The sequence below is a fragment of the Chiloscyllium plagiosum genome, chromosome 26 (assembly GCF_004010195.1).
Source record: "Chiloscyllium plagiosum isolate BGI_BamShark_2017 chromosome 26, ASM401019v2, whole genome shotgun sequence".
NCBI lineage: Eukaryota > Metazoa > Chordata > Chondrichthyes > Orectolobiformes > Hemiscylliidae > Chiloscyllium > Chiloscyllium plagiosum.
The window spans coordinates 28923308-28939751 of record NC_057735.1 but is presented as its reverse complement, the minus strand read 5'-3'; the positions used below and the strand labels follow the sequence as shown (position 1 = coordinate 28939751).

Sequence of the window (16444 nt, the reverse complement as noted above, 5' to 3'; positions counted from 1 at the left end):
CAAAGTGAATCACCTCACATTTAGCTGCATTGAACTCCATTTGCCAACTCTCAGTCCAATTCTGCAGTTTATCCAAGTCCCCCTGCAACCTATAACATTCTTCCAAATTGTCCACTACTCCACCGACTTTAGTGTCATCTGCAAATTTACTAATCCATCCACCTATGCCTGCGTCTAAGTCATTTATAAAAATGCAGTGGTCCCAAAACAGATCCTTGTGGCACACCATTAGTAACCGGACTCCAGGGTGAATATTTTCCATCAACCACCACTTGTTGCCTTCTTTCAGAAAGCCAGTTTCTAATCCAAACTGCTAAATCACCCTCAATTCCATGCCTCTGCATTTTCTCCAACAGCCTACCATGTGGAACCTTATCAATGGCTTTACTGAAGTCCATGTATACCACGTCAATTGCCCTACCCTCATCTACATGCTTGGTCACCTTCTCAAAAAACTCAATGAGGTTTGTGAGACACAACATTCCCTTGATGAAACCAATTTGACTATCTGAAATCAAATTGTTGCTTGCTAGGTGATTATAAATCTTATCTCCTATAATCCTTTCCAAAACCTTTCCTACAACAGAAGTAAGGCTCACTGGTCTATAATTACCTGGTCATCTCTACTGCCCTTCTTGAACAAGGGCACAACATTTGCAATCCTCCAGTCCTCTGATACTAAACCTGTAGACAATGACAACTCAAATATCAAAGCCAAAGGCTCTGCTATCTCCTCCCTACCTTCCCAGAGAATCTTTAGATAAATCCCATCTCGCCCAGGGGACTTGTCTACTTTCACTTCTTCTAGAATTGATAACACTTGCTCATAACTAACCTCGATCCTTTCTAGTCTAATATCTCATACCTCATTCTTCTCCTCTACAATATTCTCCTTTTCTGGAGTAAAAACCGATGAGAAATGTTCGTTTAGCACCTCTCTGATCTCCACAGGGTCCACACTCAACTTCCCACTTCTGTCTTTGACTGGCCCTATTCCTACTCTAATCATCCTTTTATTCCTCAATTTTATTCATTGTACAGGTTTTTTTAAACTTTAAAGCCTTTTGCCTGAGACAGTACCTGTTAGCTGTAATCAAATTTGCCTTAAGACCCTTCCAAACCAGACACATTGCAGCTTCTGTGTTTACCACCCCCAAATAAAATCAAGAACAGAACAACCTTGTCAAAGGAACAGCATCGTCACAATGGGCTCTAGCTGGCTTGATCGGATGGTCTAACCTTCTTTGGCAGTCCTCTCCACCACCCCTTTCACCACCACCTCCAGGTTCTTGTTCATGAAAAGTGGTATGAGCTTTCTGCTCCTCTGTGTCTTCATGGGCAAGTTTGAGGAGCAGTTCCTAGCTTTCAACACCTGAAATGGTGTGCAGCTGGGCTTTTGGTGCAGCATTAGTATTGTGTACACCAGAAGGTCCCAGTAATGGTGAGCAATTCCATCTCTGTTCCTAAGTGGTGCCACAAGATGTATGCCGTTACATAATTAATGAGGTGACAAGTAGAAGATTGAGTGAGCAGAGTTGCTCTGTGCATGGTGAACCAGGTGCCTTGAATCTTACTCAACAAGACTGCAAATAGAAAGAAAACCCATCCCAAGTTTATCTACATAACAACAGTCAACTGTTTTGGCTTCCTGTGAGAGAAGCATTATAGTACATGAATGCAACCATCTTTTCCCTTTTGAGTTATTACAGCTAAATGTAATACTTCAAGATCTCATTCATTCTTTTCCCACCAGCCAATGTTTACAATAATTCAAAACAAACACAAAGAATGCAGGACAAACTCAGAGAGAGAAACAGTTAATGTTTCAAAACCAGCATGATTCTTCTTCAGAATTCAGAGCTTCAGAACTTCCTTTTCCACAGTAATTCATCTAACTTAGTGCTGGGTTTTTAATTTTCTATAACATCAGACAGCACTGGCCAATGCATGCATATATTAGAATTAGTCAGTTTATCTTGCATGTTGAGCAACTCCTTTTAAACCATTAATTAATTCACATTCTTGTTCATATGCTCTCTTGTTGCATATTTGATTATTTGGGTGGATCATTATTTGTTCACTTAACCTCCACATGTCAGATAATCCTCAAAGTAATTAAATGGAAATGTGTACAAGGATTTTGGAACTGTTCCAAATTACTTCAGCAAACAAATTGCAAGTTAGAGTCTTTTGTCAACAACAAGTAAATGCCAACATCAATTTTGATGTAATTTCTATGGCCACCCATTGCTATGTGAGAACATCTTGTAATGACTTTTTTTCAGTATTTTCTAGATAGTTATCCAACAATTGCATCAAATAATAGATAAGTCAACTGAATCAAAACAGATTCATACTTATTTAATTCAGCAAGGGAGCCTATGTTTTGCATAATTCAACATTCAAGTTCGCTAATAATCAGCTTTATACTTACATTAAGCAATCCTAGTGTTAATAAAGTGTGGCCAATTCCAATGTAATATATTGATCGGATTATCAATGCTATTAATAATGGTCTTAGGCCATATCTCTTGGAAAGCAGAGAAACTACAGAGAAACATATTACACCCCAAAAAACAAGTGAGAGAAAGGATGAGTCCAGGGCCCCTGTACGAAGAAAAGTAGAAAACAAGTTATTACTATGTTTTTTTTCACTTTATGCTTTAATTATATAACAAAGCATGTTATAGCCTTCTGTTAGCTCACTCAAGTGTGTCTGCTGATTTTGACTGTAGGTCATTGCAATATAATTTTGACAGCAGTTAAATGTACCTTACATTCTTTTGATTCCAAAACAAATTTGGTTAGTAAAGCTGTGACCACCTTTTCAACAGCTTTTAAAATTTAAGCTTGATGTCATTTAACTTTATTGTTTTCTTTACTTTCCTTTTCATATACTCTTTACAAGCTTCACGGTACACTATGTTATGGGTCAATATTGAACAAGAGAAGCCTGTGGTTTGGCTTAGAAGAATATGCCATACTGTTCTACAACAATGATAGCATTATTGGCCTTTAAATCTTTAGCAGTATGATATTCCACTATTATTAACTTATTAGCACTTGTAGGACTTTGTCAAGGCAAAACACAGGGAATACACATACTGCACAAATCAACATGGGATAATAATAAATTAAACTTTGTAATTTAATCTGTTTAATCAGATAGAGAATTATTTGGACTTTGACTTAAATTCTGAATGTCAAAGTTCTTGATTGAATGTTCACCTAATTATTCACCATCATTCATAATCTATCCAGGTAAGCATTTTCAAACACTCAAATACTTCATTAATCCATGAACATACCCATTGATGTAGGTTCTGCATAAGGATAGAAGAAGGCAATGACCAGATTGATAAACACAGCCAGGTTGAAGGAGATGCTGCCCCAAAGTGACATCCTCCTGGAGAACCAGTACAGCAGTGGCATATCTAATAAAAAAAAAGACAATGCCAATGCAATATATAAATAAAACACACTGGAAATCATTCTACTTAATCAGTGGTAACACAAAGGCTTACCAATTCACCTGACTATTAAAATTTAATTTTACCAATTACTGGGACCTCTTGAAAGCTGAATTCCTATTACAAAATTAACAACAGGATTTACAACACCAAAATATGGGAACCATTATTTATCATCCACATATGTCCCCTCCACTCCATTTATTTCATTTGAACCAATCAGCATACCTTTGCTTTTCTATTTCAGTCACACATATCTCATAAATGCAACTGTCTGCCTCATCAGTCCACGAAGTAGAGGAACTTCTCCTCAAGTCTTCTTGGATTTATTAGCGAGTACTTTATAGGAAAAAGTGAGGACTGCAGATGCTGGAGACCAGAGTCACAAAGTGTGGCGCTGGAAAAGCACAGCCAGTCAGGCACCATCCGAGGAGCAGGAGAATCAACGTTTCGAGTATAAGTTCTTCATGCTCGAAATATCAACTCTCCTGCTCCTTGGATGCTTTTCCAGCACCGCACCTTCTGATTCCCATCTTTTATTTATTCTCTAGTTTCAGACACTACCATAAAGTATAACATTATTTTCTATAACTAACCTATCAATTCTTTTCATAACTTGGAAGACTTCTGCACTGAGTAGTCTCTGTAATATACTATTTCTAACAGAAAAGAGCTAGAGACTGCTAGATTTCCCCGACAGTTGGACCCTTTAATTTTGGTGTCACAGTTGTAAATTCTATTGCACCTTTCCAATGGCTTCTCTATCCTTTTTGTAATATGGTGACTGGACTTGTGCACAGTGCTTCAAATGCAATCTATACAAGGTTCTATTTTAATTCAAAATAACTTCTCTGTGTTTCAATTATATTATTTTTCTAGTGCTCGCTTTCTGCTTTTTGTGGCAGAGTTAATTACTCCTGCTCAGATTCTTTTATGTCTTTCTCCTTTTTACACTCTTATTTTCCAAGTGTAGGTGGCCAATTAATTCTCAAACTGAAAATACATTATTGTACACTTCTATGTTGAAAATAATTTTGCAATTTACACTCTATTCTTCAATAACTTACACGTAGGATATAAAGTGTTATAATGAGACTTGAGAACAGAGCTTGAGTAAATTATAAAGTTTCCACTTTAAAACAGTACAAAATTATTCATTTGGTGTTCAAGAATTAAGGGAGAGTTTGAAATAACAAACATGTGCAACTTGAAATAAACAAGCTAAACTAATGTAGTCATGATTCGGAGATGCCGGTGTTGGACTGGTGTGTACAAAGTTAAAAATCACACAACACCGAAAGCTCATGTGCTTCCAATTTAACCTGTTGGACTATAACCTGGTGTTGTGTGATTTTTAACTTTAAACTAATGTAGGCTCTCTATAATCTGGAAATCTATTGTTCAGAAACTCCAGAAATATATTCAGCAGAACCATCTGGTCCATCAAGAGCACTATTTTAATACAGTACTTTGGAAATGGAAATGTAGAAGTTACAGTATTTGGATAAATAAAACAATCTTCATAATTTGTTTATATGATTTTATCAGTACGGTTTATTCCAGGTAAATATTCATACACTTGTGGTTAGACATTCTAATGTCAATGCACAATTCATAAAATTCCAAAATGCAAAAAGGTGTTGATCCCAGGCAGCGTGAATGGAGAAGCTGTTGTGAAGGACTCTCCAAAGAGAAATTATTCAGAAAGTATCTACGATCAAATTATTTTTCTTTCATTTCAAGTTTGATTTCAATATTGCATTCTCAAATTTAATTTCTGTCATTTCACAGAGACAATTTTGATCGAATGGCATTGTCTGCTAGGTTCACACAATTAACCTTTTGGGATTCAATTTTCTATGTAGTCAATCATTAAAACACTTCAATGTATTAATATTAATTCCTGTACTATTGTAAAATATGTAGATGAGAACTATCATCTATGCCTTAAATGTTGTGCTGCAATTATCTAATGAGGAAATTAAATTTGTGAGATTGCCTTTTTAAAGTTCTAAACTACTAATTTCTAATTTACTTGCCCTAGAATTTGAAACCTTCTCAACGTAAAACAATTGAAAAGTACAACAGCATAATTCCTCCCTTTATTCACACAAGATAGATTAGTACAGTATCAGTGCAGCAAATTCTTTCTGAACACAAATTTTAGAAACAATTCTTTGCTTTGGCAGTAAAATGCGAAGAAATGCTTTCAAACTGATCTTACTTCTGAGTTTCTTTTGCCACTTCATCTCATTGTATAAAAAATGGGTCTTTTCAAAGAAATCGCTGACTTTGCTGCCTTGTTCATCCTGCTCTGTGGTGGTGAGCACTCTGTGCTTTGACTCATTTGTTAGGTATTCACAAATGCTTGGCACGGGGAATACAATCTGCTCCATGTTTCGGTCATTCCGAATAATCTAGTGACCAGAACCACAGTAGGAAAATGCTGTTAAACACACAGAAATCACACAGCCATACAACTGCATGGCCACTAACTTATATTACTTTAAGAATGTGTGAAATAAACCCAAACAGACAACTTTAAAAGCTTCTGTTTACATTTCAAACATTCAAAATGTTTACATTATATTTTACTATTTAACTAGATATATTTTGATTTGGTTACTTATGACCACCAAAATGCCTTCATTGACCCTAAATTGCTGAAATCAGTCGTTATAAGAACACTGCTACTCTGACAGCTCTTTAAGCAGTCCTACCAGTTTTTGCCATATGATTCCAGCCACTCCACACTGTCGATTTTAGTTTTTAGTTAAGGATTGCAGCTTGCACAAAATAGTTAATAATATACATTTGGGAGTGAACACACACCAGATAACATATGAGCTTAGATGAGCTGCCAGTCAATAACATACATAAGGATTAAGGTAGGTTTTGGAGATATTGCTTTCTCACTACTTTATATATTCAAATCGTTCGCTTCACTAAGAGAGCAGTAATTAATCTCTGTTAGGGTTGATTTAAAATAATCCTCTAAGAGAAGCATCTAAGAGGTGTGCAGATTTATGAGTTCATAGAATCATACAATGCAGAAAAGGCCTTTTGGCCCATCAAAAGTCAGTACTGCCAAAAATATACTACTACCTACACTAGTCCCAAAAGTTATGACATATCAATTCTCTCCCAAGTTATTATTAAAGGTTGTGAGGTACCCAACCTCAATTACCCACCTAGATAGCACATTCCAGACCCCCATCACCCTCTGGGAAAATGTTTTTTTTGCTCAAATCTCTCTGGGTTTCCTCTGATGCTCTGGCTTCCTCCCACAGTCCAAAGATGTGCAGGTTAGGAGGGTTGACCATGCTAAATTGCCCATAGTGTCCAGGGATGTGCATGCTAGGTGGATTAGCCATGGGAAATGCAGAGTTACAGGGATAGGTGATTCTGGGTGGGATACTGTTCAGTGGGTGGGATGCTATTCAGAGGGTCTGTCCCAATGGCCGAATGGCCTGCTTCCACACTATAAGGATTCTATGAACTCCTGTCTAATTCTTAATTTCACTTTAAAATTATGCCTACATGTTATTGATCCTTCAACTATATTGAACAGCTGCTTTCTATTCACCTTGTCCATGCCCCTCAATCCTATACATCGCTATCAAGGTTCCCCCTCAACCTTCTCAGCTCCAAAGAAAACAATCCAAGCATATCTAGTGTCTCTTCAAAGCTGAAATGCTCTATCGCAGGCAATGTTCTGGTGAATCTCCTTTGCAACCCCTCCGGTGCAATCAAACTTTTCCTATAATGTGGTGACCAGAACTGCACACAGTACTCCAGTTGTGGCCTAACTAAACTATTGTATAGCTCAAATGGGACCTCCCTGCTAGAGTCATGGAGTCATAGAGATGTACAACATGGAAACAGACCCTTCGGTCCAACCCGTCCATGCCGACCAGATATCCCATCCCAATCTAGTCCCACCTGCCAGTACATATCCCTCCAAACCCTTCCTGTTCATATACCCATCCAAATGCCTCTTAAATGTTGTAATTGTACTAGCCTCCACCACTTCCTCTGGCAGCTCATTCCATACCTGTACCAGTCTCTGTGTGAAAAAGTTGCCCCTTAAGTCTCTTTTATATCTTTCCCCTCTCACCCTAAACCTATGCCCGCTAGTTCTGGACTTCCTGACGCCAGGGAAAAGACTTTGCTTATTTACCCTATCCATGCCCCTCATAATTTTGTAAACCTCTATAAGGTCACCCTTCAGCCTCCAACGCTCCAGGGAAAAAAGCCCCAGCCTGTTCAGCCTCTCCCCATAGCTCAAATCCTCTAATCCTGGCAACATCCTTGTCAATCTTTTCTGAACCCTTTCAAGTTTCACAACATCTTTCCGGTAGGAATGAGACCAGAACTGCATGCACTATTCCAACAGTGGCCTAACCAATGTCCTGAACAGCCACAACATGACCTCCCAACTCCTATACTCAATACTTTGACCAATAAAGGAAAGCATACAAAACTCCTTCTTCACTATCCTATCTACCTGCGACTCCACTTTCAAGGAGCTATTAACCTACACTCCAAGATCTCTTTGTTCAGCAACACTACCTAGGACCTTACAATCTCTTATAACGCTCTTATAATCTATGCCACAACTGACAAGTTATGGATCATTATCGTCAACTATCCATTTGACCAAGAAAAATGCAATAAACAAATGATGAAAGCGCACCCTTCTAGATATTAAATAAGCCAAACTACAACTGTGTGCATTAAAAAAAAAGGTTTTGTTTTATCGACAACTAGTTAAAGTTAACATCCCAGTGGAATTCATCCTGGGATTGATTACTTTGAAAAGATTAGAAGACATTGTAGAATAAAACATACTTTGAGATTATTTTAAACAATAAAATTCAAGAACAATGGCAGAATGGATAACCCCATTTAACTATATCAGCTTTTATGTGAATAAGCAAAAGAAGTTTGGAGTGAAAATTCATTTATCTTTGATGTTGAAATGATATAACAAATCTCATAGAAATAATAAAAACAGGCAGCTCCACATATTACCCGAACACAATCCAGAAATGATTTCAGTTCTATAGTGTTCCTTTATCAAGCAACTGGATATGACACCATTTTTAAACATCTATGCTAAAATCTGCACTTAATATGGTTTTTACTGGTATAAAAATGCTACTTTTCAGATTTCATCTTGACCACTAATAAAATGTTTACTGGTCTTGGTGGAGTTGCTCAGCTGGAGCTCACTGGGAGAAAGTGAGGACTGCAGATGCTGGAGATCAGTTTCGAGAGTGTGGTGGTGGAAAAGCACAGCAGGTCAGGCAACATCCAAGGCGCAGGAGAATCAACGTTTTGGGCATAAGCGCTTCATTCCTGATGAAGGGCTTATGCCTGAAACTTCAATTCTCCTGCTCCTTGGATGCTGCCTGACCTGCTGTGCTTTTCTAGCACTGCACTCTCAACTGGAGGTCACTAGGCCCATAAACTGAAAATACATGCATTAAAAATTTTACCTCGATCTGTGCTGTGTGGTTTGAATAGTAGGTCAAAGGATCTTCCTCTTCTTGTTGTTCCTGATGACCTGCTTTCAGCATTTGCATGTTGTTCAACATAAGCTGGAAAAATGTAAGAAAAGCCATTAATTCAACTGTCGGGTGAGATATTGTTGCTGATTATTTGACATTCTGAATTAAAGAAAACTTTTGTCTCTGCTGTTTTTATGCCAACAGTTGTTGCTTCATTTATTCTTCTAATTATTTTTGGATCAGGATCTCTATAAAAACTGCATATTTTACTTCTTCAGGCAATAAACAAATGGAAATCTTTATGGAGGAAGAGTGTTTCTTAAACCAAGATGCCATTGTGTAATAATCACTGACATCTGATAGATTCAGTAACACCAGCACACTGGAATATTATCTGTAACTTTTTAAAAAAAAATTCTGTTGTGCTTATTTTATATTATTTAAGTAAAGCTCAGACACAGGGCAACTTTACAATAAAATTAGGAATTACATTTCTAATGCTGTTATCCTCAAAAGAGTAATTCTATGTCAGTTGCAAGCTATTTTGGAGATCAGAATCATATTTCAGCCTCAAATATTATTTGGCTTTAATGGGAATTTAATTTGATTGAGCTTATAGCCTAGAAACCAGCAATTCTGCAGACAGGATTTACATAATCACTACATAGCTTTTGCTCGCAAAGGCACTGTTTAAATTAAATGGTTAGCTAAACTACTAAGAATTTCCTGCCAAATTGTGATAATGAATGGATTGTTTCTTAATTAAATATCATTTCCCTCATTTCAATGGAATCCTTCACGATTCTACCACAGGTTGGCCAAAATATGAAAATTAGCATTCTTGTGAATAATCAACAGTGCACAACATATGTGAAGAAATATTGGAGTTTGCTACACATGACTAACATTTGAGAAGTTCTGTTATAAGAAACAGAAACTGATCTTTTAAGTATAAGTTATTCTCACCTTTCATGCACTTGGAAACTTGAAGCATCATTCAGCTGGAGATGCCAGTTTTCAGATGGCATGTTATGCTTTCAAATTACCAAGGTTCCACCAATTCCCAGTGTTTCTTATTTCTTTTCAGACTGCCTACTTTCCCTATTATAAGATGTATAACAGTACAGCAGTACTTCCTTTGGTCCAACATTAATTTAGTTTTATTATGCCTTTGTGGAGTGCCTTGGAATGTTTGTTGGAGAATAGTAAATGCATTGTAAAAATGCAATTTGTTTATGTGGTGAGGCTAAGATAATAAGCATTCTGCTGGGTACTGTAAATATCTGCTGCTGTTTACGAAGGTGGCAACATTCATTTTACAATGAAGAGTGACAGTGTGCCTATTTTCTTTATAATGTTGGTAGTAAAATATGAACTATCAATCTTCAACTTCCATCATTAGAGTTTATTACCTGGTGCCTTTCACAGACTAAAATGGTTTTAAAAGAACAAAAACTGATCTAAAAATGGCTTCAATGATCACATGACCACAAATTTAGACAGGCTCAGGAAATCAATGTAGAATTTAAAAAGTCATCTGAACTAAAATTGCCGTCTTATCTAAAGACATCAAAGTGGTCAAATGCATTGGCCATTAAGAAACTCACATCTCTTGGTTTGCACTTGAGTGGGAATTGCACAGACTGGACATGGAAGAGTTGCCTGATAATACAGCGCAGGTAGTTAAAGAAATAAGGATTCCTAACAGCAAAGACTGCATTCATTCATTCCATTATTCTTCATTTCATCACAAGTAGGGCCCAGTGAGAAAGCAAACTGTGTAGAACTCAAGCTATCTAAAATTTTCACTGATGAAAATTTGATGAAGATTCCAGTCATCAATTAAACAACCGTAGTTTCTAGTTAGAATTTAGCTTCTCCAGGATGCTCGGGATTTTTGAGCCTGAACCAGAAACTCTCTCTCCTTTTTAAACGTGTGTGTGTATGTATACATTTAATGACATGTCTTAGTACTTTCATTGAAGTTAGTAAATAATAAACTTTCTCTTTATTTCACACTAGAAAACTCCATAATTGACTGCCTAATTTTGATAAATACTACATTTTAATTGAAGTGTAATAGTTGTGTTCTGAAAAAGAAATTAAAATATCTTTGTAACTGGCTGAGAGGACCAAAAGGAAGGGGAATGATTCAACCCTCTTCACTTGGTCTAACTTCCTCTGTAATTAAAAGTACAATTTTGAAAGGTATAATTGCTGAGAATCTAATTTTGTTCATAGGTAATTAATTATAGTGCTAAATGGGTAATCTTGCAATTAAAACAATTAAAATACCGTCCAACCTTATCCAACACAAATACACGTGGAAAACCTTTCCTAATACCCAATGATTTCTGGGCACCTCAAATTGTATATGGGTTACACAACTGGCCAAAACATAACACGCCAATAGGACTTAACAAAAAAGGCAATCTGCACCTGATATCAGGAGATGCAAACTCTGAAACCGACAAAACTTTCATATAATTTTTGCCTTTGGCCAGAGAAAGCAGCGTCATTGAATAGATTTAAGGCAAAGGTATATAGATCTTCTACAAAGAAGGGGATTAATGGTTATTGGGGTAGGTAGAAATATAGAGTTGAAGCCCCAATCAAGTGAGCTATGATCTTATTGCATGGTGGAACAGGCTAGATAGGGTGGATAGCTCAGGCCTGCTCCTAATTCGCATGTTTATAAATTCTTATTGAACAATGAGAAATCTTTAGAGCATATACTGGTCAACATTTTCTTTGCAATGATTCCTGTTCATGAAACTTCAATTTTCTCACCATTGAAATGCCTTCATCCACCTCCTCTTGTACCCGTTTGACTGGCTTCAGTAACTGCTGCAGTTGTTTATTGTGGCGGGACAACTGAAATAAACAGTAAAAGCTTTATAAACCTTTGATCTTACTTGTGCAACTATTAATGCTGGTGTAATGGCACTGGCATATTGTATATGATATTTAAATGAACAACGAAATGTGGAAGAAGAATCTGACATCGCGACTCAGCTGAAACGGTCCTGTAGTCATCAGACACAAACATGATGTTGGGAACACTGATCATTTAGAAATACTGCTGCCTGTGTTCAGTAGCAACTTGCGCAAATTTATTTTATCTGGAATAACTTTTTCCCCACCCCATCCAACTTCATTCTTGCAGAATTCACATTTTTGCAGATATATATTTCCCAGAAAAAATTTTGCAAATAACGCAGCCAATTGGATTAATGAATATATCACTACAAATCAAAGATATTTTGTGAGTCTGGCACTTTCATAGTCGGCCCTTTGAACAGTGTAATCTTCCACTAACAGCAACTAGTCTGTATTCTCCCATTGATCCCTATGTTATGCTCTACTTGATACTACACAGTCTGTTCCCTCCACTGGGTTTCAAGACCCATGAAGCAAAGAGAAAAGGAAGTAAACAGCAATTTTCAAAGAACCAAAGGGAAACAGTGTTACCTGCAAGGCTAAAATATAAATGTTGTGTCCAACATCTCTTGGAGAAACTTCTGAATTCTCACATTCTTCTTCTTGTTGGTAAGCCTTATTAATCACGTTAACCTTAAAAAGCATCATTTGGATGGAAATAATTAAATAGTTGTAACAGAAATATGCTTGCAGTCACATCAACATGTAGCATGATGTGACTTTTATTTCTTTCATACAATCTTTTGTCATAGCAATGACACATCAGAACTTAGTTAGAGCCAAAGATTTTAATAGCAAATGGTGTCACAAAGTACATTCCAATAAGTATATAGCTTTAATTGAAGCCACTAGACTGGAGAGTTTGTTTGATGTGAAATGTGTTCTCAAAGTAATAGGATTCCTTTTACTGGGCTAATTTAGTTCATGTGAATGGCACAGCTTTTTGTTTATGAGGTTTTTTTATCAGACATACTGTTAGACAAATGAAAAATTCCACCTTTATAGAATTTAGAAAGTGCTTTGCATGCAACAATGTTGATATATTAGAATTCTTGCCTCAGACAGAATGCCATTGCTTAAGTATTTAATCTAGTCTACTACTACAGTGCTGCACTGATTGATTGTTGCGTCCTTTGGATGAGACATTAAACTGCACCTTATCTGTTTGTTGAAGTGAATCTTAAAGATCTTATGGCACTACATAACATCTAATTTACTGTTAGCAGGACACTATTACAAGCAATATCAGCTGTCATATTTGCCTATGTGACAGTGACTAGATTTTTTTGTAAAAAGTACTTAATTTGTTAAGTGTTTTGGATTGCTCTGAACCTGTGAAAGGTACATAAATACAAGTGCCTTCTTCAATACCAACGTGATTTGCATAACAATTTTTCGTAACTATCAATTTTTCTTCACAAGTGTTGCATTGTGCGGACAGCTCTTCAGTCAGTCAAATGACAAAATATTGCAGTGCTAGAAAACTGAAATAAACCATGAAACATTGGAAACACTCAGCTAGTCAAGCAGCATCTGCAGTGATCAGGAACCTGTCATCAGAAGTCAAGTTTCTGATAAAAGATAATAGACCTGAAACACTAACCCTTATCTTCCACTCTCCACAGATGTTACATGGTTTGCTGAGTGTTTCTAGTGTATTCTGTTGTATTTCACACGTTTAGCTAACACATTTCAATAATATTCAGGCAGAGTTCAATAGCAAATCCTCGCAAAGTGATATGCTTGAGTTAGAGATTTATGGCCGTAAATCAAATATTTTGAAAACAACAGTTTAATGCTCTCACCAGTTCCTGAGGCCTCAAATTGAAGAGGATCCTTTCTGCATTCTCACTGTCATGTCTGCTCTCCATGAGAGCAAGTAAAAGCTTTGAAGCATTGTCCTATTGTAAAGATATTAAACACATAGCTGAGAAATTAATGTAACTAATATTACTGTCAAAAAGAAATGATAAATGTATTTTAACGAAACATTTGCGGAATCAAACTTCATGAATCTACTTTTCATTTTGAAAGCAAAAATTCCAATGATTTTATGAGTTATGTTACTATTTCTAAGATTTAGATGACAATTTTCCTACTTTCAATGCATCATCAGAAAGCTAACCTTTTAAAAGGTGAGAGGGGTGATTTTTTTTGGATCATTTATGCATTTGCCAGAATCTGAAGGTTGTGTGTTCAAACCCCAGTCCAGGACTTGAGCACAAAAATTAAGCCTGATATTCCAGTGATGTACTGAGGGAATGCAGCATCTTGGAGATGCTGCCTTTTGGATGAGACAATAAGCTGAGGACCTGTCTGCCTCCTCAGATGCACATAAAAGCTCCAATGACACTAGTGCAAAAAATAGTAAGGGAATTATTTCCTGTGACCTGATCAATATTTATCCCTCACTCAAAATGACAAGAAATAAGTTAAAAAGGCCTTGCTGAGAGTTTATTGTCCAGAAATTGGCTACTTTGTTTCCAATGTTACAATAGTGACTACCCTATAACACCATGTCATTGGTTATAACGTGCCTTGAGAGTTCCAGAGGTCATGAAAGGCATTGTATAAATATAGCTTTTTTAATCAATCAGCCCCAAAGACATGACTGATACACGAATTGTTTGGCAAAGATTCTATAGGTAGAAACTGGTAGACATTGTGTTAATTTTTCACAGGAAATATATAAAACAAGTCCCATTTTATACCAACACCAATGTCAAAAAAACTGCAAAGATCTTAAATATTATTTGCTGCAGTAATTGAGAAGCCAGATCATTCACAACTAGAAGATAAATCTGACTTCAATGGATTAGGTCTGAACGAATGAATATCGGTTCTGATTTATGTTCGGTACTGAATTTGGCATTGCCTTTTTGTTCATTTTCTACTTGGACCAACATATTTTACAGTGTAATATATTAGCATGGATTACATTAAAAATAGGATGAATCTGTTATCAATGTTTTGGCTGAGACCTCTCCTTACCTTTAGCAGTAGTACTAGGTCCATTCTGTACTTGCAGAGTGGGCTGATATCATTCAGGATCAGTGCAGTGATAATATCAATGCCATTGCTCTCATGAGATACGATGCAAGTCTAAACAGTGAAAAATCAAACAAGCTGCTAAAGTAGCTTACAGCAATACATAGGAAACATATTACTTACTAAAGCCATGCTTTCTCCTCATACAAGCAAAAGACCAGAGTTGATATTTTTAAACATTTTAACGTGCATACATTCAACAAAAATACTCACAGGCAAGCACTTTGACTATGAAACTAATATGGATTACAACATTGATTGACATTGACTATGTCTCAGCAATTTCCCATTTTGTGAAGATTAAATTTAAACAATCAATTAACAAGCTGCCCCATTGATTGCATGTGACATGAAATATTAACTGGGTGGGCCAACAGGGATATCCCTGACAGAAATAAGAGTTCTTCAGGCATTTTAGATGGCCTTTGGCAGGCCAGCTTGAGATCCAGTGTCCGGACAGCAAAAGTCCTACCCTCCAAGAGCTATAAAACAATCAGATGCCAGTGCCTCAAGATTGGGAGTGCGAGTGAGAGTGGTAGCAACTGCCAGTAATGTAAAAGATTACCAAGGGACCCAGGCCAAAGGTGAAGGAAGCATGGGAATTGTGGGATGAATGCCATGGGAGAGGGTAGAGCTAAGGGTTTGAAGGCAAGAACAAGATATACTTTTCAGCACCCCACTCACACTCTAAGTGGGCAAAGCACTTCATAACAAGGGACTCTGAGCTACAATTGAACTATAGTGACCTTGCCAGAATCACAGTATTGTGATTTTTGCCATTTGGACCATCAAAGAAGTATCTTATCAAATGCTAATCTCCTGCTTTTTCTTCCCCATCCCATTGCCAACTCTTTGTATCAAAACAGTCATCTGATTCCCTCTTAATTGCCTCAATTAAACCTGCCCCCACCTCATTCCAGGCAGTGCATTCCAGACCCATACTACCTGCTGTATGAAAAAAGATTTTTCTCACAACACTTTTGCTTCTCTTGCACATCACTTTAAAACCATGTTCTCTTGTTTTACAAGTGGGAACTTCTCCCTAACTACTCCATCTAGCCCAGTCATGATTTTGAAAACCTCTACCAAATCTCATCTCAGCCTTCTTCTCTCTAAAAGCAACAGTCCCAAATTCTTTAATATATCCTTATAATTGAAGTTTCTCATTTGTGGATTCACCTTGTAAATCACTCGCGCACATTCTCTTTAACATCCTTGAAATACTTTGGCATCTGGAATTATACACAATACTCCAACTGAGGTCTGACAAGTGTCTGACACAAGTTCAACATCACCTCCCTGCTTTTGTACTCTATGCCCCTATTAATAAAGCCAAGAACACTGGATGCCTTATTGACTACTTTCACCTTGTCCTGCTATGTTCAATGTTCTGTGCACATATAGTCAGGTCCCACTGTTCTTGTACCCATTTAAAATTGTACCCCTTTGAGGTCTCAGGGATAATAGGTGCCC

At 36.9% G+C, this 16444-nt stretch overlaps 1 protein-coding gene across 2 annotated transcripts in view; it reads right to left on the bottom strand.

The window, feature by feature from the left end:
* Positions 1 to 16444, bottom strand: part of itpr3 (inositol 1,4,5-trisphosphate receptor, type 3) — a 274637-nt gene that overhangs the window by 24680 nt on the left and 233513 nt on the right. For both annotated transcript variants that reach the window (XM_043716798.1, XM_043716799.1), the window contains exons 43-50: positions 14915 to 15025; positions 13729 to 13824; positions 12455 to 12556; positions 11774 to 11857; positions 8972 to 9073; positions 5695 to 5887; positions 3309 to 3434; positions 2435 to 2607 (exon numbers count right to left, since the gene is read on the bottom strand). In XM_043716798.1, the coding sequence (XP_043572733.1) occupies positions 2435 to 2607; positions 3309 to 3434; positions 5695 to 5887; positions 8972 to 9073; positions 11774 to 11857; positions 12455 to 12556; positions 13729 to 13824; positions 14915 to 15025 (987 nt within the window). The remainder of the gene's footprint in view (positions 1 to 2434; positions 2608 to 3308; positions 3435 to 5694; positions 5888 to 8971; positions 9074 to 11773; positions 11858 to 12454; positions 12557 to 13728; positions 13825 to 14914; positions 15026 to 16444) is intronic.